This window comes from Lactuca virosa, chromosome 1, assembly GCF_052849685.1.
Source record: "Lactuca virosa cultivar CGN04683 chromosome 1, Lactuca_virosa_CGN04683_v6, whole genome shotgun sequence".
Lineage (NCBI taxonomy): Eukaryota > Viridiplantae > Streptophyta > Magnoliopsida > Asterales > Asteraceae > Lactuca > Lactuca virosa.
This window is the reverse complement of record NC_136426.1, coordinates 138,674,148-138,700,121: the sequence shown is the minus strand read 5'-3', so window position 1 is coordinate 138,700,121 and position 25,974 is coordinate 138,674,148. Positions and strand designations below refer to the sequence as shown.

Below are 25,974 nucleotides of genomic sequence, written 5' to 3'. Positions count from 1 at the left end.
TCGGTTTTAGGGAATCTCCCCACTTAAGCAATGGAAAAAACTAGAAGACACTTCTTGTGGGGAGGTGGGGATGAATCGAACAAGAAAATCCATTGGACTTCATGGGAGAAAGTACAACACCTAAAGAATTGGGTGTACTGGGAGTGATTACTCTCAAATCGTTCAACATCTCTCTAATAGTGAAATGGTGGCGGCGTCTCAAGCAGAGCCCTACCTCACTCACTTTAGGCTAAAGTGATTACTGGAATTCACAGGTTAAGTGCTAGAGCTGAAAATTGTCTTTCTAATAAAGCATTACCCGGGGTCTGGAACAACATTGCAAACGTGAGTAAAGAGTTAATAAAGCAAGACATTTCAGTAAATCAAGTCCTCACCAGAAAATCGACACCTTACGGGTCTTCATGGATCTGTGAACTAACTTCAGACGGGCGTTATGCAACCTGTGCTCTCAGGAACAGATTGGAGAACCATCAACTAGTTGACTTGGGCAAGTTTACTTGGGTTAAAGATATCCCCATTAAAATTGTCTGTTTCATCTGGCGAGCGAAAATGGGTCGCATCACTTCGGTGGAGGCGCTATCCAATCGTGGTTCAAAAATTTGTAAGTATTGTGGAATGGCGGACGAAAGTGTGGATCACGTGCTAGTAAGTTGCTCATTCGCCAAATCAGTTCTAGATTGGATCTTAAGGCGGTGTAACATTCCAACGGTGCATTTTCAAACGATCCATGCCATGCTTGACTTTGCTTCGAGCTGGGGAAACTGTCCCAAGAAAAAGAACCGACTATTAGGAATATGTTATGGAACCCTATGGTGCATTTGGAGATCACGGAATGATCAACTATTCAACAATAAAAAGGTGGCCCCCGCGGAGGTAGCTGACACAATCAAGTCGTTAACATTTATTTGGGTTAAACACACGAGTGGTATTGGAGATCTAAAATGGATTGACTGGGGTGTTAACCTGTTTATTCAATTGTAATTTGTTCGATTTTTGTTGTTTGCCCTCTTGTACTCTGCATTCATCTAGCTTCTTGTTAGATGGGGTGCATTTTTTTTTTCTTTTGTTTCAATATATTTTATTCGTCTGTTCCTAAAAAAATAATAAAAAAATGAAAAGAAATAATAAGTTGGTTAAGTGGTTTCATACGAGTCCACATATAAAAATGGGAAAGAATTCGAAACCCCATCCACTTTGGTGGGAGTCAAATGGAAGTGATATGTAGCTCCTCTTCCGTCTCCGTATTCGTCTCCTCCCGCAACAATCTCTGCTTCGCTCCTAAGGTATGAGCTCATCCTCAGTTTTTCTTTTTATTAGTTCTATTTTCACAATTTCATTGTAATCAGGTATATAATTCTTCTAATTTTGTTTTAATTTACTACTACATTCAACACATGAACTTGACCTAGATTACATTGTCGCCTTTTTCTATACTTCAATCGGTTTATCTCTAGCAGTCACTAATTGTTACTGGAAAGTATAAGTTGTGTGTAAATCGAGTAAATAAAGTTGTAAAATGTGAAATGATCATGGAATGGCGATGAAATTACACAGTTATACTATTGTTCACGTTTTTGGATGTATTTTTTCTACAGATGCTTCCATGGAATTCATTACTTGTTAGCTCCGTAAAACCTCAAATTTGTAACTCGATATCATGTGTAAGCTTAAATGCTAGCAATAGATTAGGAGCTTTCAATCCTAACAAGCATCAGAACGGAAGTTTCTTCTGGTTGATAAGAAGGTTCAACAAAAGATTCGCATTCCAACATGTTGTGCTTTTTAGGAGGAATGGAAGATTATTAACAAAGTTAAGGAATCATACTATCAACCTTCGGAAACTAGTTAAGAGTTCTGAGAAACTTAAAGATTTGTTTCCTGTTCTATTTGTCCGAATTGTCTTGGGAATGATGATCTTTATGGCAATTACTATTCCTGTTAGCAAATCTCCTTCCTGTAAGTTTTTGATCTTTAAATTTCTCTTCAAGGTATGAAGATCTCCAATTTTATTCTGAGTTGATATGTAGGGGCACTCACTGAGGAGAATCTTTTGTTCCTTGAGGCATGGAGAACAATTGATCGTGCATATGTTGACAAAAGCTTCAATGGTCAAAGCTGGTTTAGGTATAGAGAAAATGCACTGAGAAATGAACCAATGAACAATCGTGAACAAACATGTAAAACTTCATTCTTTCACATTTCTTTCATTTTCTTTACTAATAACAATTCTCTAAAAATTGTTTCTATTTTGACATTCAGATGCAGCAATAAAGAAGATGCTTGCCACCTTAGATGACCCTTTCACCCGTTTTTTAGAGCCTGAAAAGTTTAAAAGTTTAAGGGTATGAAAAATTGAAAATGAAGCTGACTATATTTCAATGAGATTTACTTTTTTTTTTAAACAAATATGTTTTATGAAGGCAGTCAGGAACACAAGGTGCACTTATAGGGGTAGGATTGTCAATTGGGTACCCAACTGGAAATGATGGAGCTCTTTCTGGACTTATGGTTATTTCAGCTTCTCCAGGTGGGCCCGCAAGTCGGGCTTCCATTGCCCCTGGTGATTTAATTCTAGCCATTGATGATTTTAGTACAGAAACAATGGATATTTATGATGCAGCTGAACGCTTACAGTAAGTTATATACTTATATATATACTTTAACATTTTCAAATAAAGAAATAGATATTAAAAATTTAAAATTTAAAATCTTGAAGTTAGTTATAAAAAATCTAACTAATTTGCAGGGGGGCTGAAGGAAGTGAAGTACAGTTAAAGATACAAAGTGGGCCTGAGATAAAGCAATTATCTTTAACGTATATATCATTTTTCTTTCTTTCTTTAATTTAAATTATAAATTTATAACAAAAAATGTGTATTGAGATTAAAATTATGTGATATGAAGGAGGGAAAACATTTCACTAAATCCAGTGAGGTCAAGAGTGTGTGAGACACCTGGCATGGGGAAGGGTACCTCAAAGATTGGATACATCAAATTAACATCATTCAACCAAAATGCTTCTGGTAATATTTTATAAGTAATTCTTTTACTATATTAATTTTTAGGCATTTTTAGGGAAAAAAAATGCACATTAAAGAAAAATTGCTTCTAACTTGTAACAAATTACTCTTTCTAGCTGCTGTGAAGGAAGCAATTGAGACTTTAAGAAGAGACAATGTTGATGCATTTGTCTTGGACCTTCGCAACAATAGGTAATAATATTTTATAAAAAATAAAAATTAGTTTTTTTGGGCTTCATTTTTGTAACACTTTCTAAAAAGATGATAAAAAATTTGATGCAGTGGTGGTCTTTTTCCTGAAGGAATTGAAATTGCTAGAATTTGGTAAGCCTTTTTGTTCTCCTGACTTTCTCTGTTAAGAACTAAAAAAGATTTTTCTTTTTTTATTTATTTTTAAATTTTTAAAATTATATGAAACAGGTTGAACAAGGGTGTGATTGTGTACATATGCGATAGTCGTGGGGTTAGAGATATATATGACACTGATGGAACAAATGCAATAGCAGCTTCAGAGCCTCTTGCTGTTTTGGTAATGCTAATAATTTTAATAATCAACAAGGGCAAATTTGGAAAAAGTCAAAATGAAAATTAAGTCTTTTTGTGTGTTTTTAGGTGAACAAAGGAACTGCAAGTGCAAGTGAGATATTGGCTGGGGCATTGAAGGATAACAAGCGTGCAGTGCTTCTTGGGGAACCTACTTTTGGCAAAGGGTAATAAAGTAATTTTTCATTTAATGTTTTCTACTCTTTAAAAGAGTCAAATATATTTATATATTTTTAATTTACAGAAAAATACAATCGGTTTTTGAACTCTCTGATGGGTCTGGCTTAGCTGTTACTGTTGCTCGTTATGAAACCCCTGATCACATTGACATCAATAAGGTTCTTTTTTTCTCTCTTTCTATGTATGTATGTATGTATGTATGTTTGACTTTTTTGTATTGGTGTTGACCAATGTAGGTGGGGATAACACCTGATCATCCATTGCCAGCATCATTTCCAAAGAACGATGATGGTTTTTGTGGGTGCATAGGGGACCCGGCATCTGGATGTTTTCTAAACAAAGTTGGATTATTTTCAAGATGATAAATTAAAGACTTGTAGTTAATGTAAATTGAAACTCGATTAAACATTCATTTTGACTGTTGCTTACTTGTTCAAGATTCAAATCTGTATAGTTTTGAAAGAAATCTGAAAAATAAAATGAAGTGAAACTCTTGTTATGAGCTAGTTGTTAATTAAATGGAGTATTTAGTTATTGTAGAAGATCAAACATGTGATGTAGAATGATATACTAAACAAACCAATATAAAAATGTTGCTATTACTTATAAAACATGAAAAAGTTCAAAAGACTAACTTTGGCCCGAAGGCAGGCCAGTCAAAGCTTACCAGGTGTTTGTATTTTCTTTTTGAGGTCGAGAGTTCAAGTCACGTTTAGAACATAACTTGAATTATGAGTAGTTTAAGAGTAGATTAGATTTGTTGTTAAGAAAAAAACTATTAAGTTCTCATTGCAAGAGGACAAAAATATAGTTATGCACCTTTTTATATGGATAATTGTCTCTTTTGGTAAGGCCAAGGGGAGTGGCGTGGTGTTTTGCTCGGCATAGGTGGCATACACTGTCACCCCGGCAGTAGCATGCCGAGATCATTGGGTTCAAACCGCATTTGATTGCCGAGGTGAGAGAGAGGTAACGACTTTTTTTTTTTTTTTAATAAATATTACCAATTTAACCTACAAATTCAATTTTTTCAACCATTTTTTTTAGCTCAATACAAACTCAACCATTTAAAAAAAAAACTAGCAGTTAAGGTTTTTGATAAAATTCAAAAATTTTAAAAATCTCTTCCACCCTCTATAAATACTTTCATATCTTCCACACACATCTAATGGATAAACAAAAAATGATTATGATTTGATATGGTGAGACTTTGTTTTGTCAAATAGCAGTATATAATATATACCGATAGTTAAACTTAAACATATTCATTATAAGTGATTTGATACGTTAGAGATTTTGTTTTGTTAAATACCACTATATAATTTTGAAGTTTAAAACGATTTAACATCTTAACATCTTTTTGTTGTTCAAAAGTTATTGTTTTTTGCTTTCTTTTTCCTTTTGCTGGGAGAGATGCTACATTGTGGATTGTAATTAGTAGTTATTTCGGGTATTTGGTATCTTAACTAGAACGAAATAGTTCCAAAAGTTTAATAACCGGTTTGACTGACTCTCTGATTTCGGATTCTGTCAAATTAATCGAGTACATGTCCATGTTCACCACTTCATTCCTAGTTAACCCTATTTGAATCATATAAAAAAGATATTGATATTATTAAATTGTTTTTTAATAAATATAAAATTATTTTGCAAAATTTTTAAATTAATCAAATGATTTTCTAATTATGTTTTATAAACCAAGATTTGAAAAAAAAAATATTTAATTCAACAAAATTCGAAAAGAAAAGGAAGAAATATAGAGGGGCTATTTGGGAAAATTACAATCGGCATTAAGGCATATATAAAGGAAATTTCAAGTGCACCTTCCTTTTTCTTCGACACGAACTTTCTGGAGAGAGAAAATGAAACCAATGCCAGTGGAATTGTTCGGAGAGATGGAAGAACAAGCATCAACGGTGGCTATGGACGTCGACGACGTCGAAGCACTCGATATATTCGGAGAAGGTCCTATCGCCGCCTTGGATCACCACCGCTTGACCGATTCCGATTTCTTTAACTCCTTCGAAGACGATTTCGACGACGCCGACATCAACTGATACTAATCTTACGGTCACATCTTTTATATTTCTTTACTTTCTTTAAACTTTGTTTTACGTAATTCGAACCGTGTATTTTTTTCTTCTTGTGATTGGTTTCCGATCCACAAATTCGCAAAACAGGATCAGTTTGATCAATTTTATGAATGTTTTATGAGAAATTTTGATTTTTCCACTTATGTATCGTTGAATTAGGGCTTGTTTTCGGTAATTGAAATTGATTACTTCAAATCATGCTACAAGTTTGTTTTTTGAGTAGCCAGTATTGATATGTATTGTATTAGTCATTTAGTTGAATGAATCTTCAACAAAATTGAAGATTGCAACTTGCAAGACGGTTTAGGGGTCGGAACCGGTTTGGAACCGGAACCGATTAAGCTGACCAGTAACACTACATCACTACATCGGAGCCGTCCCGGTTTCCAGTCGAATACCCGGTTTGGAAGTTAGAACCCGTACATATTATACTATGAGTTAAATGAACTAGTCATATAGTCAATATTTTGAGCAGAATAATATCAAATCAACAAATTAACCGAAAAACCTTAATACTAAATGAACCAACAAAAAGTAATAATATAAAACTTACATCATAGTTATCGTAACACATAATTTATAGTTTAATACCAATTCAACTAACAAAAAAGTTGGGATATTCTCCATTCCTTTGTCATCTACTTTGTTTAAACACACAACGAAAGATTGTTAGTATTTAATAAAAAGATCGTATCAAAATAGAACAGAAATTGTAAAAAAAAAAAGGAAACCCAAAGCTATATCATCGTCCTTAAAGATGTCGTTGCCGTTGTATATTATCGAATTTCTAGACTTTCTAACCCAATCTTGGGTGCACACCAAACTTTCAACTATCAATGTCGACATGTTAGTCTAATACTAATTTAAACTCTACCATTAGTACTAAACGTGGACTCGGAAGGCCACGATTGAAATTTGTATTGCCAATATGTCTAACAACAAAAGAATTGCAAATTGTAACAACTTTAATTTATAAACAAACTATGAAAGACTAAAAAAAGAAGTAGTAATTACCTTTCACGATCCGAGCAAGTTTCCGAAGCCTTATCACGTTAACTTTATACTAGTCGAGGATATCAAAATCTTGTTTGTAAGCTATTTGATTCTCTTTCAAATAGTTTCTTAACTCGTTATCCTTGGGATCCGAGTTGCCACCTTTATCTTGTAAGCTACTTCGGATCCAAGTTGCCACCTTTAGATCCGAGTTGTTGCTTTAATTTATAAACAAACTAGGAAAGACTAAAAAAAGTAGTAATTACCTTTCGCGATCCGAGCAAGTACCTGAAGCTTTATCGCGTTAATTTATACCAATCGAGGATATCAAAATCTTGTTTGTAAGCTACTTGATTCTCTTTCAAATAGCTTCTTAACTTGTTATCCTTTTGATCTGAGTTGCCACCTTTATCTCATAAGCTACTTCGGATCCAAGTTGCCACCTTCACATCCGAGTTGCCACTTTAGTTTATAAACAAACTAGGAAAAACTAAAAAAAAGTAGTAATTACCTTTCGCGATCCGAGCAAGTACCTGAAGCTTTATCGCGTTAATTTATACCAATCGAGGATATCAAAATCTTGTTTGTAAGCTACTTGATTCTCTTTCAAATAGCTTCTTAACTTGTTATCCTTTTGATCTGAGTTGCCACCTTTATCTCATAAGCTACTTCGGATCCAAGTTGCCACCTTCACATCCGAGTTGCCACTTTAGTTTATAAACAAACTAGGAAAAACTAAAAAAAAGTAGTAATTACCTTTCGCGATCTGAGCAAGTACCCGAAGCCTTATCGCGTTAACTTTATACCAATCGTGGATATCAAAATCTTGTTTGTAAGCTACTTGATTCTCCTTCAAATAGCTTTTTAACTCGTTATCCTTCGGATCCGAGCTGCCACATTACGTATTAAGAAAATTATCGAAAAAGTCGCTATCATCATCACAAGCAATGACTTCTTGATGACTTTCTTGTTGAAAAGACCCACCATTGTCAAATCTTTCCAAATAGGTCAAACAATTTCTCCATCCCCATCTGGACTTCTCGAACTTGACGAGCTTTAAACTCTTTGACCGGGTTATTCATGTACCTGATCATTTTTTTAAATAATGTAACAATAAAGTCGACTTCATGGTAGGATCTAGCAAAACTCCAAAGTAAATAAATCATTCATCTTGTTGTAGGCACCCTAATGCTTGTCGTATTTCGCCCTCATGTCATGTCATTTACCATTTCAATAGAGCCGGTTATGGTTGACCAATTTCTTAGATGCATGTGCGCATCTAAGACTTCTCGGATAAAGAGATCTACTAAAGGTTTTGATATAGCCAAAACAATCTCCGTTTTTGTCATAAAACCTTCAAGGAACTCATATATATATATATATATATATATATATATATATATATATATATATATATATATATATATGTTATCACACTGAAGTCAAAATGCTTTGGTACTCTACCTAGGTCCTTTTCATACACTTTTTTCTATAAAAAACACATAAATCATGAATTAGGATTCATCATAATGTTGAAACAACATAAATTTAGCTTTTATATCCCATGTTGTGGGTCTCTAACTCAATCAATATGTAACAAAATAAGATATTTATATAGTCTAAAATGAAATACAAACACTAAACTATACATTTGGAAAAAAATCATGTCATTCCGATTTCAAACGAATGGGTTATGAAAATTTAAAGAAGATGACATATTCAACACAATTAAAAAAAATAATACATCTTATGCAAAATTCCACAAACGTCTCTCGTAGCTTGTATGCAGTCTTCAATAACTCGAAAGTCAATTTCCATAAGGTAGGGGTGTTACTACATAAAAACTTCTTCATTTCTAACCCACAATCTTTCATAGTCTCTTTGAACTTTGTTATCTTTTGTGTCGATTGTCTAATATACCTTACAACTTTTTGGACACATTCGACATGGTAGTTGGTAGGTGCATTTTGTGCACTTTTTTGTCCATCTTTTAGTCCCTTTTATGCATCTATTTAGCATAACTGTCCTTCATTTTTCTTGCATTTCAACAAATTCATGTTAGTCTCTAGAACAACCTTATTTGCACGTTTTCATGATCTTTTTAGATAACCCGGAGGTTGGAACGCGCTTTGGGAGGTGCCGGGAAGCATGGGTGAAGATTTTGGGATGATTGGACGTAAAACGGAAAAGTTGAAAAAATCAAGATTGGACTTGGAGACAGGAGCGTACACGGGTCGTGTTCAGTTTGTACTGGAAAATGCATACGGGTCGTGTTTGACCAAGAAGAGGCTGTTGACTATGCTGAACACGACCCGTGTCAGTTTAGCCTATTCTGACACAGGCCGTGTTGGCCCAGATGAGCATTTTTGAGCATTGTACTTTGGAAGAAAACACGAGGATGGCATGCTAATTTTCACTCAACACGACCCGTGTTGATTTACTCTATTTTAACATGGGGCGTGTTCATCCCTAAAACTAACTTTTGGCAGTTTTCCCTATCTTTCATATTACGAGATTTGGGGCATTTTGAGAATTAGACTTCATTTCTAGAGCACGGGAGAAGGGCAATTTTCGAAGGTTTTTGCAAGGTTTCAATTGTAATCATTTGGAAACATTTGTTTTTGAATTTGTAAGTCTCGTATGTGAATTATTTCATCTTTTCTAGACATGTTGATTGTTCTAGTCATGTGTGGCTAGAACCCTAGTTTCTCTAACCTTATGTTTTGACTTCTTAGTCGTGATTTCAGTCATATGACTTGATGTTTGCTTTTAATTTTTATCTAGTGAATTTGATTTTGCTTTAATCGAATGTTTGATTCTAATTGTGATTCTTATTAGCCATTTGAATTAGGGTTAGGCTATTCAAGTTATCTAATTGCAAAATCCGTAATTTTTTTGTGAATTGGACTAAGTAACAAATACTAAACTGATTTCTATTTAATGAATTTAGTGTAAATTTTATTCACACACTCTTATGCTCTCGAGCTTGTGAGGAGCATTGGGTGTTGTTGGGAACATTCACATAAAGTTTAATGCAATCTTTCAATCTAATTCTAAGAGCTTGTTTAGATTAGGTTAGTAAGGTTAGGGTTAATCAAAGAGCTTGTTTTGGTTAATTAATGTAGTAAATGGAAAGTGTTAGAGCTTGTTAACACTTTCAAGTACCAACTTAGATAGAATTGAACAAATATTTAGTAATCTTTGAATCACATTGCTAGTTGTCATACATAGAGTTGGAGTCCTTACAATTTTTGAATTTAATTCACTCATTTAGTCGATTACTTGTGTCTTTAATTATCTGTTCTAATCATTGCATTCAAAACCCCCCATTTTCTTGTGATCAAAGTACCTTATGCAAAGAGGTATAGACGTTATCCCTGTGTCTATGTAGATCGACCCTGCTTACCCTGTACTATCTTTTAGTGCAATATAGTAGTGACCCTGCTTACCCTGTACTATCTTTTAGTGCAATATAGCAGTGTTCTTTTGGAGTATTTTGTACCCCCTTAGTTTGTTGGGCTTGACAACCTAATAGTAGTTTTGGAATTTTAGCCCTTCCATGACGATAAAGTTTAATATGAGGGCTATAAACCTTATGTGGAAATGATTTCCACACTCATAAAGATTGGACAACTTCTTAACTAAAAAATTAATTGCCTTGTCGTTATCCACAGACATAAACATAACCTTTTTTATACCCTATCCGTAAATGAAATCTAGTAATTCTTGGCCAATTTCCTATCCTTTGTAGCTATCTATCTCCTTAAAGATTGTTATTATCTTGTACGACACCCAATTTGTAACAACCCATTTTCACATTTTAGTAGGATTTAATATGAACATTTGTTTATAAAATTCGATGTAGAAATATATTAGTTTTTGGCCAAAGTAATCATCATAAATATATAGGAAACGTCAATACGATTTCCCTAGATATATAAAACGTTCGAATCTGACTTCGTATGGAGAAGTTATGACTCTTCGAAGTCTTGCGTTCAGCCCTAAACAACAAAGTGTGTTGTAAAATACGAATCAGAGATGGATTACTTATTAGCCTAAGTAATTTAAACGAAATTCGTAGTAGTCGTAAAAGCGAGAGCGTGCATATAGAAAACGCCTAAATTTGACTTCATATGAGGAAGTTATGATTTTTTGAAGTTTCAGCGTAGCAGTATGCGACACAAAAACCGAATTTTAAGTCGGTCGATTGTTAGGAAAAACAATCTAAACGAGAGTTGAAGATCTTGTGATTAGGAGTCTGTCGATATAAAGACAGTCGAGAACGAATGTCGTATGAAAAAGTTATGATTTTTACACGGACTTTAACGATCTAAGCCTGTTAAAAATATAAATTTAAAAGTAAAGTGAGAACTAGCCGATGAAGTCTAAACAAAGTTGTAGATCTCGTCGATAAGCTATACGTGAATATAAAGAACGTCAAAAATGGAGCTTGCATGAAGAAGATACGATTTTTTGAAGATTTCTCGGCGACGCCACATGCAGGAGGCACAACGCACGCTTCTAGAAGCTAGCCACATCGATCCACTAAAAGTATGTCACGTGTCACGAGGAGAGTGACCAACTAGAGCCAGGGTGTGACACGTCTCTAGTCTGTGCGTGACACACCGCCCCGAAAATGCCCTCTAAATAGCCTTTGCTGCCCTCATTCCTCTCCACACCATTTCTAAACTTTCTCTCTAATTCTTTGGCACGAAAATAGGTTCTTTCTTTGGGATTCCAGAGTATTTTAGTTTAGCAGAGCTTTGAGTATCTAGGCTCGACTAGTAGAAGCTCTCAGGTCATAGTTTTGCCGGTGCAATCCCCCGGTTTTCGCTAGAAAATCTCTGTAAGTTAAGCTATACTCATATTGCTTTAAGTGTAACTTATATTTATATTCATAATCGTTGTTATGACTATATAATTAAGATTTATCAGTAATCCCAGTTATAATACTGACTGATCTACTTACAGGAGATGTGTCTAGAAAAGTCACGTTGGCTTGGTTGTTGGATTTCAAAAAAACTATATGCCGAAATGACCCTGCCTCCCAACTGTCCCTGCATGACCGATCCTTATTTGATAGAACTATAAATATTTATTGGGATTAATGAAAGATCTAACCTACCATAGTTGATTCTCATTGTAAACATATTAGGAAAAACATTGTAAAAAACAAATCTTTGTTAACAAAAACTATTGTAACGAAAAGATTTAGAAAAACCTACCACATAATAGATTGGAACATCTTGATTAACTTAATTTTCTTCGCACAATATAATGATCTCGACCTTTAACCTAGGGTGGATGATCGGGAAGAAGGTTACAGAAGTTGAATGTGGTTTTCTTAGGTTGATGATTGATTGTGTACTTGAAAAGTATAGACAGAGTCTTAGTAGTTAATGTTGATTATGGAGCAAACCATAAGGACCAAATATATAATTTACTCAAAAACAAAATAAAAAAGTGCTATTTAAAATGCAACTTTATATATTTATTTACTTTCCGCGGGGGAAGAAGGGAGTATATAAGAGCCGGAAAACCGAAAAACGGAAGGGAAGTCGTTTTCGTTGCTACTCTGGTCCTTCGACCCAAGAGCGGAAAAGGAAACCCAAAAAAGTCGGACAGGTGAACACAAAAAAACGAAACACGCCGATGAAATCAGGGTTTTCAATCACCGGAGCATGGTAGTGGGCGACGGAGAGGTTGCCGGAGGCTTTTCTCTAGAATAATTTTGTCACCTGCAACGTTCCCCCCATAAATCTACACAATCAGAATCATCATTCCTCTTTCATCAATCTCTACCATTTTATTAATGGTAAAACGATTTGAAACAGACTTCTTTCTATCTGAATAAATATATATTAGATCTTTCTACATTGTAATAAGGAGATCGGAGGTGTTCAATTCGAAGTTTTTCTGCTCTACGTTTCAATTGTTCCCAAAATGGTGAGTTGTTTCTAATATATCATCGTCAGTCCAGATTATTGTCCCGATATCTATCCGCATTGCTATTAAAACCTTGTCCTGATTGTTTATGGTACATTGTTTCAAAGCCAGATGCTGTTGGATCACCATTGATGACCTAATTGTTACTTATATGCATTTTGTGTATTTACACAATCAGTTACTGTGAATTTTCACTTGGAAGCTTCGTTTTTTCAGATAGCACTAAAATTTCCATTAAAGATGAATAAACATCCAATTTGTGAATTGTCATGCAGGCTACTGCATCCAATATCATAGTAGGATCTCAAGTCTGGGTGGAGGATAATGAGGTGGCTTGGATAGATGGTGATGTTCTGGAAATGAATGACAAAGAAATAAAAGTAAAATGCTCAAATGGACAAGAAGTAAGTTAAAGATTGTTTAGATGACAAAGTTTAACCAAAATACTTTAAAACCTTTTTGGTTGTTTTTTACTGTTACTGTTACTGTTCTTTTTGGTTCTTTTTATATTTTTCTAATACATTTGTATCGTATAGGTTGTTACAAATGTGTCCCGTGTGTATCCAAAAGATCCGGAAGCATCCGAATGTGGAGTGGATGATATGACAAAATTGGCTTATCTTCATGAACCTGGTGTTCTACAAAATTTAAAAAGTCGATTCGATATGAATGAAATTTATACTTACACAGGAAATATATTGATTGCTGTGAATCCCTTCCAAAGATTACCTCATTATTATGAAAAAGAAGTGATGAAGAAATACAAAGGAGTAAATCTTGGGGACCTGAATCCCCATCCTTATGCTATTGCAGATGCAGCATACAGGCACTTTTTCTTCCTACTTATCTTAATGTTCAAATTACAGAAAAAAGAAAAAAACCATCATATTTTGGGCAGTTTTGCAGCTTAACCACTAATATTTTATTTCTTCCACTTAAACCATAAAAGTTTCACACATTTTTCCAAATTAACCATTATGACTTGTTATATCAGGTTTCACTGACCATTTTGACCTGTCATATAAGTGGTTAACTTGTGCTCTTTCCTTCTTCTCTCTTAAGTGCTTATCTTTTAAGGCATTAAGGACTTGTCTGAATGCAGGCAGATGGTTAATGAGGGAATAAGCCAATCAATTCTTGTAAGTGGAGAAAGTGGAGCTGGAAAAACAGAAGCATCAAAAAATCTTATGCAGTATCTTGCTTATATGGGAGGTCGCCCTGGAGCTGATGGAAGGAGTGTAGAACAACAAGTCCTAGAAGTATGCTATACTCTCCTTTCTGATCTTTACTGTTTTTAGTCTAAACTTGAAACATTTTTTTCTTTTTGGTACTTATTTCAAGGTTTCATTTCACTTTTAGACATATTAATCTCAATCACTAAATGAATCTGTTTGTTTCTATCTTTTTGGCAGTCTAATCCGGTTTTAGAAGCATTTGGGAATGCAAAGACTGTTAGGAACAACAATTCAAGGTTCATTCAAGCTTTAGACAAAATTGTATTTTTGAAAATTAACTTTATGTAACTGAAAATCTCATATCATATTACTGCAGTCGTTTTGGTAAGTTTGTTGAGATCCAATTCAATGGACAAGGGAAGATATCTGGAGCTGCAATAAGAACTTATTTGCTTGAAAGATCACGTGTTTGTCAAGTTTCAGACCCTGAGAGAAGCTACCATTGCTTTTACATGCTCTGTGCTGCACCTCCTGAGGTAATATAAACAATCAGTTTTCTGCATCCACCTTTTTCATCTGTTGCTTTTACAACCTTCAATGGTGTTTTTTAGGTGTGTGAGAAGTATAAATTGGGGAACCCTAGGACATTTCATTACCTTAATCAATCAAAATGCTATGAACTGGATGGATTAGATGAAGCAAAAGAGTACCTTTCAACCATAAAAGCCATGGATGTTGTTGGAATAAGTTCTGAGGAACAGGTATTTGACTATTTGTATGATAAATATATTACAATTTCTCAATAAAAGATTAAAATCTCACCTAAATTGTTTCTTTTTCCTTTTCCCATAGGAAGCTATATTCCGTGTAGTGGCTGCAATTCTTCACTTAGGGAATATTGAGTTTAACAGAGGGAGTGAACCAGATTCTTCTCAACCTAAGGATGATAAATCTAAATCTCATCTGAAAACTGCAGCAGAGCTTTTCATGTAGTTAGTCTTCTTTTAATCTTTTTTTTCGGTTTATATTCTTACAAAAAATCTTTCTTATAAAGTTTCAGATTTTGTTTAGGTGTGATGAGACAGGTCTCCAAGAGTCTTTCTGCAAGCGTGTGATTGTAACTCGTGGTGAGAGCATCACAAAATCCCTTGATCCAAATTCTGCAGCTCTTAATCGAGATGCTTTGGCCAAAATAGTTTACTCAAGATTATTTGATTGGTAAGTTTTTGATCTAAATAGAAAATTCTCTATTTTCTTTTTCGATTATAGGCTTATAGGCTATAGCTCAAGGTGTTTTTTTTTATAATTGTATCATTCAGGATTGTGAGCAAGATTAATAATTCTATTGGTCAAGATCCAAACTCCAAATTCTTAATTGGAGTTCTCGATATTTATGGATTTGAAAGCTTCAAGTCGAACAGGTGCTTAACTGGTATGCTTTTGGTTCATCATTTAAATAGGTTATTTATTGGACATCACTCCATAAAAGCCTCTAGTTAATGGTCTTGTTAATAAATCAGTCTAAGTTTAATTTGTATTTTGTGCCCAGTTATGGTCATAAATGTTAATTAGCTCTATTCATTATGCAGTTTTGAGCAGTTTTGCATCAATCTGACTAATGAGAAACTCCAACAACATTTTAATCAGGTTTGTGAAATTTAATATATATCAACATGTAGCATTATATGTTTTAAATCTTTGAATCATGTATAACTGATAAAATGATTCTCTTTTTGACATTTTGTCAGCATGTTTTCAAGATGGAGCAAGAATTGTATACCAAAGAGGAAATCAATTGGAGTTACATAGAGTTTGTGGACAATCAGGACATTCTAGATCTCATTGAAAAGGTCTGCATATTCAGGGACAAAAAAAGATTTTCTTTCATTTTCTTATTTATTTTATGTTCGTATGTTGATCTAATCTAGCTTTTGATTGCTTCAGAAACCTGGGGGAATCCTAGCTCTATTAGATGAAGCTTGGTATGTATTCACTTTTTATATTGTTAGTATTTAACTTTTACTTATTTGTTTCTTTATAATCAATGAATCATTCTCATGCAGCATGTTTCCAAGATCCACTCATATCACATTTGCTGAAAAGCTTTACCAAACATTCAAAGGTCATAAACGTTTTAGCAAACCAAAGCTAGCAAAGACAGACTTTACCATTTGTCATTATGCTGGTGATGTATGCATTTTTCTTTCTTTCTTTATTTTGCTTCTTAATATGACTTAAATAAATAATCCTATATAACTAACTACAAGTCTACAATATATGTTTGGTTTCAGGTCACTTATCAAACTGACTTCTTCTTGGATAAAAACAAGGACTATGTTGTTGCAGAACATCAGGCACTTTTGAGTGCTTCTAAGTGTTCCTTTGTATCAGGCTTATTCCCACCTCTTCCTGAAGATTCTTCTAAAGCTTCTAAATTCATATCAATTGGTTCCCGATTCAAGGTCTAATTTGCTTCTCTCCTTATTCTCCACATTTTTATAAAAACATTTTTTATGAATTCAACTTATTCTTGCATTTATCATCTTGGCAGCAACAATTACAAGCTTTACTTGAGACACTGAGTCACACAGAGCCACATTATGTTCGCTGTGTGAAACCGAATAACGTTCTAAAGCCTAATATATTTGAGAATCAAAACATATTGCAACAACTTCGATGTGGAGTAAGTAATAACTTTACCACTTATGCCCTTCTTATAATCTTTTTGCTTATTGAAAAACAAAAAAAAACACGAATTTCAGGGAGTGATGGAGGCAATCAGAATCAGTTGTGCTGGATTTCCCACTCGTAAACCTTTTCATGAATTTATCGAACGCTTTGAAATCCTTTCACCTGATGTTGTACATATGAGGTACTAATGTAGTTAGTTCATCATCAGTTATGATATGTTTTATGTTTCTTATCTTTTATAGTTTTATTCATGTGTAGTGATGAGGTGGAGGCTTCAAAGATTCTGTTGGAGAAGGCTAACCTTGAAGGCTATCAGATTGGTAAAACAAAAGTGTTTCTGAGAGCAGGACAGATGGCGGAAATAGATGCTCGAAGAAGCGAGGTTTTAGGAAGATCAGCTTCTAAGATCCAAAATAAATTTCTTTCATATTCTGCTTGCAAGAAGTTTACCATGTTACGATCTGCAGCAATACCATTACAAGCTTTTTGTAGAGGTACAGACTATAGACTATAGACAACTATCACCTTTCTATATGCAACTTTTGTGAGTTTCAAATAACCTCACTCCCACCTTTTTAGTATGACTCAGTTAATCACTGTTCCCACCTTTTTCGATGGGACAAAAGATTATAACTTTTGTGAGTTTTTTCACCTTTTTGCTTTTTGGTGTGACAAAAGATTGTAACTTTTGGGAGTTTTTCCACTTTTTTACTTTTTGGTGAGATAAAAGATTGTAACTTTTGTGAGTTTTTCCACCTTTTTGCTCTTTGGTGAGACAAAAGATGGTAACTTTTGTGTGTTTTTCCACCTTTTTGCTTTTTGGTGGGACAAAAGATTGTAACTTTTGTGTGTTTTCCATCTTTTTGCTTTTTGGTGTGACAAAAGATTGTAACTTTTGGGAGTTTTTCCACGTTTTTACTTTTTGGTGGGATAAAAGATTGTAACTTTTGTGAGTTTTTCCACCTTTTTGCTTTTTGGTGAGATAAAAGATTGTAATTTTGTTGTGTTTTTCCACATTTTTGCTTTTTGGTGTGACAAAAGATTGTAACTTTTATAAGTTTTTTTACCTTTTTGCTTTTTGGTGAGATAAAAGATTGTAACTTTTGTGAGTTTTTCCACCTTTTTGCTTTTTCGTGAGATAAAAGATTGTAATTTTCGGTGGGACAAAAGATTGTAACTTTTGTGAGTTTTTCCACTTTTTTGCTTTTTGGTGAGACAAAAGATTGTTACTTTTTAGTGGGACAAAAGATTGTAATTTTTGGTGGGAAAAAAGATTGTAACTTTAGGGTGGGAGAAATTTTCAAATGATCTGTGTCCCACCTTTTTGGGTAGGACAAAAGATTGTAACTTTTGTGAGCTTTTCCACTGTGAAGATAAAAGATTTTTACTTTTTGGTAGGACAAAAGATTGTAACTTTTGTGAGTTTTAGTTAGTGTAGTGGAACTATGAACTTGAGTTTTTGTGTGTAGCTTATATAATCTACTGTTACAGGGGAAGTTGCACGCTCTTGGTATGAACGTAGGAGGAGAGAAGTGGCATGTTTGAGGATCCAGAAAATTGGACGCATGCATTATGATAGAAAAGCCTACAAATTCTTACACTCTTCAGCTATTCAAATTCAAAATGGAATGCGTGGGATGGCTGCACGCAAAGCATATAATCATAAAAGGCAAACAAAAGCTGCAATTGGCATCCAGGTATTGCAATTCCTTTCAGATTCAGGAATAAATGACAAACTGCTTTTCATTATTCTCTTTGAAATACTTTTTCAATTATACATAAACTAACCATGTTAAAACAACTCATTCCAATCCTTCAAGTCAACTAAACACAACAATGGAATGTAATGATTCATTCCATTCCTTTGTGATTCCATTCCATCATATCAACCATACCCTATTTCTTAAACTGATATTGTTTGATGAACAACTTTCAGACTCGATCACGTCATCATCTGGCATGTCGTCGTTATTTGAAGATGAAGAAAGTGGCGATTTATGCTCAGTCTGTGTTAAGAAGAGACTTGGCACGCATAGAACTTAGGAACCATAAAAAGGTCACTCTTTCACATGCTCTTTATTCTTTTATTATTCTACTCTTGAGCTTTATAACACAACCATGGTTAATTCTTTATTTTTTTTCTTTTCGAGTTTTTTAGTTACACCATATTCTAAGTATTCTTTTAGTGGAAAATTGCAAAAAATAGCAATCTATTTGTTGATAATAACAATATGTAACCTGAAACTTGTAAAATGTCCACAAATGTTAAATTGCATAATGCTATTATCAGTAAAGAAATTTTAATATGTTGTCATGGGTAAAAAAGTAGAATACATTCTATAAGTTTCAGATTACATATTACTACTATTGGTAAAAGACATAAGTACATTGCTATTATGAGTAAAAGAGAAACTAAATTACCTATATTGCCCTTCATAAATGAGGCTTACAAAGGTTTCATGTCGTGTAGGCTGCAAAAGATACTCGTGCTCTTGAACAGTCTAAAGCTAAATTGGAAAGAGAACACAAAGAACTCACAATGCGATTAGAACAGGAGGAACGCATGAGGGTAAATATTTTGGTTTTTTTATTTTTTTATTTTAATATTATTTTGTTTGTTTTTGATTATTTAATTTGTGTTTGACTTTTGTAGGCTGAGGCAGAAGAAGCTAAAAATAAGGAAAAGGCTATACTGGAGTCTAGTTTAAAGGAGATGGAAAGTCAATTGGTGATGCATAACTTCCTAACAACTTGTTTTATTACTTTATATATATATATATATATATATATATATATATATATATATATATATATATATATATATATATATATATATATATATATATATATATATGAAATAAAAGATTACATAAAGCAAAAATTTAGTGTTAACTTTTTATTTTATTTTATTTATTGTTTGATTTGGTTTCAAAATTTGTAGGCAGAGGTGGAGGAAGCTAAAAAGAAGGAAAGTGAAAAAATGCAATCTGCTTTGAAGGCTGTTGAAGTTCAATTGGTGCTTTGTAACTTTCTAACAACTTATTTTAAATACTTCTTTTAGTTTTTATTTTAGTTTTTAATGTTTCATTTTCTTTTAAATTTTGTAGGCTGAGGTGGAGGAAGCTAAAAGTACCGAAATTGCAAATCTGCAAACTACTTTAAAGGATGCGGAAACTCAATTGGTTCCCTTTTAACTTTCCACACCTTGTTTTATTTATTTATACAAAACACATGAAATAAGAGATCACATAAAGAAAAACTTCAATTTTAACTACAAACTATCTTTCCTTTGTTTTTGATTGTTTTATTTGCTTTCAAATTTTGTAGGCTGATTTGGAGGAAGCTAAAACTAAGGAAACTACTCAACTACAGTCAGCTTTAAAGGATGTGGAGGAAAAATTTGTACTTTTTTTTAACTTTTTACAACTTATTTTATTTCTTCATACACAAGACATGAAATTCAAGATTATAAAAAGCTAAACTATGTATTTTTTTTTTTCAATTTTTGTAGGTTGAAATGGAAGAAGCTAAAAATAAGGATATTGCAAATCTACATTCTACTTTAAAGGAGACTGAAGTTCAATTGGTGCTCCGTAACTTTCTGATAACTTTTTTAATGTTATTTCACACAAAGCTTGAATTATGAGATTATGAAAAGCATAACTTATTTTTTTTTCTTTTAAAATTTGTAGGAAGCTAAAAATAAAGAATCTGCAAAACTTCAGTCTGATTTACAAGAGATGGAAGTTCAAGTCCAAGAAACTAAAGAACTATTAGAGTCTAAAAAGATAGAACTCGAGCAACTTCTTGCTACTCACAATGAGAAAGTAGAAAACCTTACTGCTGATAATGTGAAATTCCAGGTTAGTTTTTGATCCTGTTTTGACGATTATACCCTCTTGTAATATATAATTTATTGTATTTCATGGTATCTGAACACTTTCAGGAAAAGGTTAGTACACTAGAACAGGAAATTAATGAAACACAAACGAAATTGGAAGAAACCACAAAATTGAGTGAAGATAGGTTGAAGGAGGCCATGGAAGCAGAAAATCGGATAATTGATATAAAGATTGACATGCAAAGGTTTTATGCTGATATTATTTATGTTTTTCAAATCTTTTATCATAAGGGAAAATTACAGGAAATAGCAATGTACTTTATACTTTTTCCTCTGATTTCTTTAGTCTTCAAGAAAAGATTGCTGACATGGAAGCTGAGGAAGAGATTCTGAGACATAAGGTGATTTTATTGGGGAATTATTCTTGAAATATATGTTATGATTTTGAATAAAAATGTTTTATAATCTTTTTCGCTTTATAATAAGCTAAAAGAGTAAAAAGACAACCCTTTTATTTGCAGCAACAAAGGAATGGAGGACCTTCAAAGGAATTTGATAGCAACTTGACAAATTCCACAATAGGAAAGGAGCGTGTACGTTTTTCAACTTTCATTTTTAATATTTATTTTGATTGTTTTAAAACTTTTTTGCCTTAAATTTCTCAATAGGATTTGGTTGATGCTCTTATGAAAGCTGCTACACAAGAACTTGGATTTTCTCAAGGGAAACCAGTTGCTACATATGTTATATACAAAAGTCTTTTACACTGGAAAACTTTTGAATTAGAAATAACAACTGTATTTGATCGTATTATCCAGACCATTGGTTCTTCAATAGAGGTGAGATGTTTATTTCTTTATTTAATAAATATTATATAAAATGAACACTAAATTAAGTTGCATGTTATTTGTATTCTTACAGAAAAAAGAAGACATCAAACACATGGCTTATTGGCTCTCTTTTACTTCAACATTGTTTTTTCTGATTCAAAAAACTTTAAGTCCAGCTCCTCAAAAACCCCAGCAGCCAACATCCTTATTTGGAAGGATGACACAAGTACATAATATCTTATCCTTTTCCTTATATTTTATAAAAATCAATGGGTATTTTTTATAATAATTTATAAACTATAATATCTGTAGGGATTTCGATCAGCTTCCATTATTAGTATAGTGCACCATGTGGAGGCCAAATACCCAGCTTTGCTTTTTAAGAAGCAACTTGCAGTTTATGTTGAAAAATTATATGGATTTATTCGTAACAGCTTGAAGAAAGATTTGTCACACTTTCTTTCCTCTTGTATCCAGGTACTAGCATATTTTTGAAAAAAATAGCATATTTTTGATGAATGCTAATTTCATAATTTCCTAAAAATTCAGGCACCAATTACATCAGATGGTAAATCTTATCCAACTACTTATTGGGAGAGCATCATTGAAAGCCTGAATGGTGTTCTTGATACATTAAAAGAATTCCATGTAAGTTATCTTTTTTTCTTTTTACACAATATGTCATCTATAATGAGAACTCTCTCACTTGTGTATGTCCTCCTGTTTTCAGGTGCCACCTGTCATTATTCAGAAAGTTTTTGCTCAAGTTTACTCTTACATTGATGTGCAACTCTTCAACAGGTAACTGGAGATTCTAACCATGTGAAACTAGTTATATATCATATATGATTATATAATCTTTTGGATTATAAAATTTTAAAATATGGAACCTCAGCCTTCTTATGCATAAAGAGTGTTGTACACTTGGGAATGGGGAGTATGTGAAATCAGGGTTAGCTAAATTAGAAGCTTGGTGTACTAAGGCAACTGCAGAGGTACTAATTAATTTAGTTATTTAAATATTTGGTTGAAGTGAGTTGGTAGGTCTAACCACTTATTGACTCAGTATGCAGACTCAGCATCGGATGAACTTCAGCGTGTAAGACAGGCAGTTGGATTTCTGGTATGCATGCTTATTTACTTTTTTCCAAAATTTACTTTATCAAAAAATCCCCCAAAAAATCAAAACTAAACATGAATTTTTGAGTTTTTTCAGGTTATAGAGAAGAAGTCTAAAATCACATATGATCAACTCACAACTAATATATGTCCTGTAAGTCTCTCTCTCTTTCCCTTTGTTTGACTTGTGTAATCGATCTACAGCAATAAGTTAAGTGATATATATTTTTTGAACTTTTCAGGTTCTAAGTATTCAACAAATTCACAAAATCTGCACATTCTATGGAAGTGAGAATGAAGAAAGCAATAGTGTCCCCCCAGAAGTAAGGATAAGAGTTGTTTATTTGTAGATGCTTATGGTTTTCAATAATATGTTTATAACAAACAAACAGGTTATTTCCAAGTTCAAAGTTCTAATGCATGAGGACAATGAAAGCCCTGATAGTGACTCCTATTTGTTGGATGACAATTCTAGGTACGTATGTTTAATAGTAAATTGCATATATATATATATATATATATATATATATATATATATATATATATATATATATATATATAACATTTGAAAGTATAGTATTTCAAATGGTGTTGAATTTTATTTGCAGCACCTCTTTCCCAATTGAGGAAATTAGTAAGTCAATAAACGAGAAAGGTTTTTCAGACATGAAACCTCCAAATGAACTCCTTGAAAACCCAGAGTTTCAGTTTTTAAAGGAGTAGGGCTCTGTGGTTGTGGCTGTTTTTATTTATTAATTTTTTTGGTTGGAAGGACACACACACACACAAACACAAACCCACACACACGTGTCGTTTTCATGGGAAAGATTTCCCTTCCCAATCCAAAGTCCAAACCAAACCTTGGTGCACCCCAACTCTCGCCAAACCTCATTGCACACCTCCAAGTTTCACATTGTACAGAACAAACCCTAATCTTTTAATTGTTAACGGATTACTCCCTCCCTAGCTTTCCTCAAACTCTTTAACCACAAAATTGGTGTACACAACGTTTCTTGCTTTTCTACATACTTTACTTGATGAAGGTCTTTTTGGTAATTTGTGACTCTTGAAAGATGATCAACACTGATGGCTGGATGAAGCACGATTTTATTGATTGCCAGCTGGCTATTGGGTGGCTCTTTGATTCAAATTTGCGAAAAGTTTCAGAGGATTTTATTTTGGATCAATCCTTCTGTTATGGTGGAGATTTTGAGAGCTCTTCATGGAAAGTATAAGATAAGATCAAATCTTTCAGCCAGCAGCCATTGGAGACTTGATGTCAAGCTCTCTTATGAAGGAAAGGTCAGTGAAGATAATTTCCCTACAGCCATTGGAGACTTGATGAAAACTTGTGCTTGGGTCATGTTGTACTATGGGCATTAAAACTTATACCCATGCCTGCACATGGATACTTTTGAAAAAAAAAATGTACTGTAAAAAGGATGTGTCTCTACATTTTTGTTATAGTATTAGACTATTAGTAGGTATTTGATTATGCTTGGGGAAACTCTCATATTTGTTTTGTAACATATGCTAAGGTGGTGCTTAATTAACAAAATCAATCGTCATTAATACATTGTTGTGGTGACTTGGTAAAACATGTGGAAGATATGGTCGATAACCTATTGACGCATGTTCAAATCCTGACATTACTCAGCTCTTGTAGCCATGGAGGTTCACCTCTTGTGACTCTAGGGCTTGAGGCAAAGCCTTATGTTTGCAGCAAGGGGATTAGTCGGTGCGTGAAAGTTGGCCTGAAACCCTCGTTAAGGAAGTTCCCTTTCCAAAAAAAAAAACATATTTAAGTATATGCATGTGTATATGTTTTGAATTATTCAACCTTGGTTTGACGGACTCCATTTGTAATTTATTTGAAGGGTTTGTTTCAAAATTTTGGTTAATCGATGTTGTAAAATTTTCAAGAATATACAAAATATACTTTCATGCTAATTTGAAAACATAATGCAATGCATGGATTTCATATCATCATTTATGTTTACCATCATGAGAGAACAAATTAATTGATAATTTAGGGGTGTTCGTTTGGATGGACCAGTTCGATCTCATCCGATCCGATCAAGTGAATCCAAATTGATTTTGATTTTTAAAGCATGGATTGGTTAACTCGGTTTTCAAGACCTGAGACATTTAAAAAGCTATATAACTTGAATATTTGTCGGTGCTATAAAATTAAAAAAAAACTGGTTATTTGTAAATTAAAATTTGTAACACCTACTAATAAAAATATATTATAATTTAATATTTTTTTGAACTGCTAAAATTTATACACCTCAAGACTAGCAACCAGGGCTAAAAACATTAAACTTTGTAATCTTACTTTTAAGCGAGAGGAAAGGCATCGTCTTGATAAAATCAACGATCTCAAACTTCCGCATAACTGAAACCAACACGACATCATTCATGTATATCCAAAGGAACCAACATGTTACTAACACCACAAGTTCCCGTCTTTCCTTACGTGTAGTCACCAAAAGCATGTCTCCACCCAAGACATCCATTCGGATATAGAATGGACTCGAGACCACATCCACACTTCCACCACTACTTTACATGAGCATAACACGTTGTTAATTTATATATATTCTTGTATAATATATGGTTTATTTTGTAACCTTTTGTATTATATTTATACTAAAATATACTACCACAATCCCTAAGACTGAACGGTGTGGGCAACCCCCACAACCATTATTCTGACGTGGCGGCCCCCTCAACGCCGTTACCACGCGAAACACCGCCCCCTATTCGTTTTCATCCAATATGAGGATACTCGTTGTCCTTCGTTGTCGTCGTAACAATTGATAATGCGTTCAACGGTCAAAATTTCGACCGTTGTTGAACAGTAACATGTAAAAGAAATTAATTTTTTTTATTTTATCTATAAATACTCTCTCAAACATAAATTTTTACCAAACATTCTTTTCTCATCTTCAATCTAATTTCAACTTAAAAAAAACTCATTTTTCCTTTCAACCAACTATGGAGCAAAACCCGAACACCCCGCCTCCAAACACAAACACATCCATCCCAATGGGTTTCGCATAATATGGAAGTTATATGAACCTCCTCACCTCAAACTTACCCCCAATGAAATTTTCTACATCCTCTTACATGCAGTAAAACCCAAATCTTCAACAAAACCTTTTCAGTGCTTTCAGTTCCATGCAACAAACAGCCACACAACCAGCACCCACACAACCACCACCATAAATTGTTCCCGAAACACAAGCGGGAGGCAGTCGGAAAGGGAGAGGGAAAGGAAAATGGAAAAGGAAAGGGAAGGCAGTCGCGGATACGGAAGAAGAACCTCCACTTCGGTAGACACCGGAGGAGGAGTATGCTTTGGCGGTGACGTGGTGCGGAAATGATATGCGAAGAGTTGGGTTTTGGGAAGTCGTGCTCGGCAAATTCCACACGCTTATGAAGAAACAGCCATATCGGAATATCGACATGCTTAGTAGCAAATGGACTCCGATCATTCGCTGGTGCACCAAGTTTAATGGCATTTTCATGAGACTATAA

At 33.7% G+C, this 25,974-nt stretch overlaps 2 protein-coding genes across 2 annotated transcripts; both read left to right on the top strand.

Annotated features, from left to right (window-relative positions):
- Window positions 1-1,166: 1,166 nt before the first annotated feature.
- LOC145158772 (Peptidase S41 family protein) lies at window positions 1,167-4,242 on the top strand. Its single transcript, XM_079077621.1, has 13 exons — window positions 1,167-1,283; window positions 1,596-1,956; window positions 2,028-2,177; window positions 2,260-2,342; window positions 2,425-2,633; window positions 2,747-2,815; window positions 2,905-3,023; window positions 3,137-3,212; window positions 3,303-3,344; window positions 3,441-3,549; window positions 3,633-3,730; window positions 3,808-3,901; window positions 3,980-4,242. The coding sequence occupies exons 1-13, from the start codon at window positions 1,209-1,211 to the stop codon at window positions 4,103-4,105; spliced, it is 1,611 nt and encodes a 536-aa protein (XP_078933747.1). The 5' UTR covers window positions 1,167-1,208; the 3' UTR covers window positions 4,106-4,242.
- An 8,802-nt stretch (window positions 4,243-13,044) lies between these two features.
- LOC145158765 (myosin-6-like) lies at window positions 13,045-24,270 on the top strand. The gene is made up of 40 exons (XM_079077614.1): window positions 13,045-13,179; window positions 13,312-13,601; window positions 13,878-14,034; window positions 14,188-14,246; window positions 14,327-14,486; window positions 14,562-14,711; window positions 14,803-14,939; window positions 15,022-15,168; window positions 15,270-15,371; window positions 15,540-15,597; window positions 15,699-15,800; window positions 15,895-15,932; window positions 16,014-16,140; window positions 16,242-16,412; window positions 16,502-16,633; window positions 16,713-16,822; window positions 16,900-17,135; window positions 18,133-18,338; window positions 18,578-18,697; window positions 19,112-19,210; window positions 19,295-19,369; window positions 19,583-19,657; window positions 19,749-19,823; window positions 19,969-20,043; window positions 20,153-20,227; window positions 20,334-20,504; window positions 20,588-20,727; window positions 20,829-20,883; window positions 21,004-21,075; window positions 21,151-21,321; window positions 21,404-21,538; window positions 21,625-21,789; window positions 21,862-21,960; window positions 22,043-22,113; window positions 22,208-22,307; window positions 22,379-22,435; window positions 22,529-22,585; window positions 22,674-22,754; window positions 22,824-22,906; window positions 23,040-24,270. Exons 1-40 carry the CDS (start codon window positions 13,045-13,047, stop codon window positions 23,152-23,154), a joined length of 4,683 nt encoding a protein of 1,560 aa, XP_078933740.1. The 3' UTR covers window positions 23,155-24,270.
- The last annotated feature ends 1,704 nt before the right edge of the window (window positions 24,271-25,974 follow it).

Coding starts and splice junctions, on each gene's coding strand:
- LOC145158765 (XM_079077614.1), top strand. CDS start 13,045: ATGCAGGCTACTGCATCCAATATCATAGTAGGATCTCAAGTCTGGGTG. Junction 17,136..18,132: donor ATTACAAGCTTTTTGTAGAG/GTACAGACTATA, acceptor CTACTGTTACAG/GGGAAGTTGCACGCTCTTGG. Junction 22,114..22,207: donor GATGTGCAACTCTTCAACAG/GTAACTGGAGAT, acceptor ATGGAACCTCAG/CCTTCTTATGCATAAAGAGT.
- LOC145158772 (XM_079077621.1), top strand. CDS start 1,209: ATGGAAGTGATATGTAGCTCCTCTTCCGTCTCCGTATTCGTCTCCTCC. Junction 2,343..2,424: donor AAAAGTTTAAAAGTTTAAGG/GTATGAAAAATT, acceptor TTATGAAGGCAG/TCAGGAACACAAGGTGCACT. Junction 2,816..2,904: donor ATAAAGCAATTATCTTTAAC/GTATATATCATT, acceptor TGTGATATGAAG/GAGGGAAAACATTTCACTAA.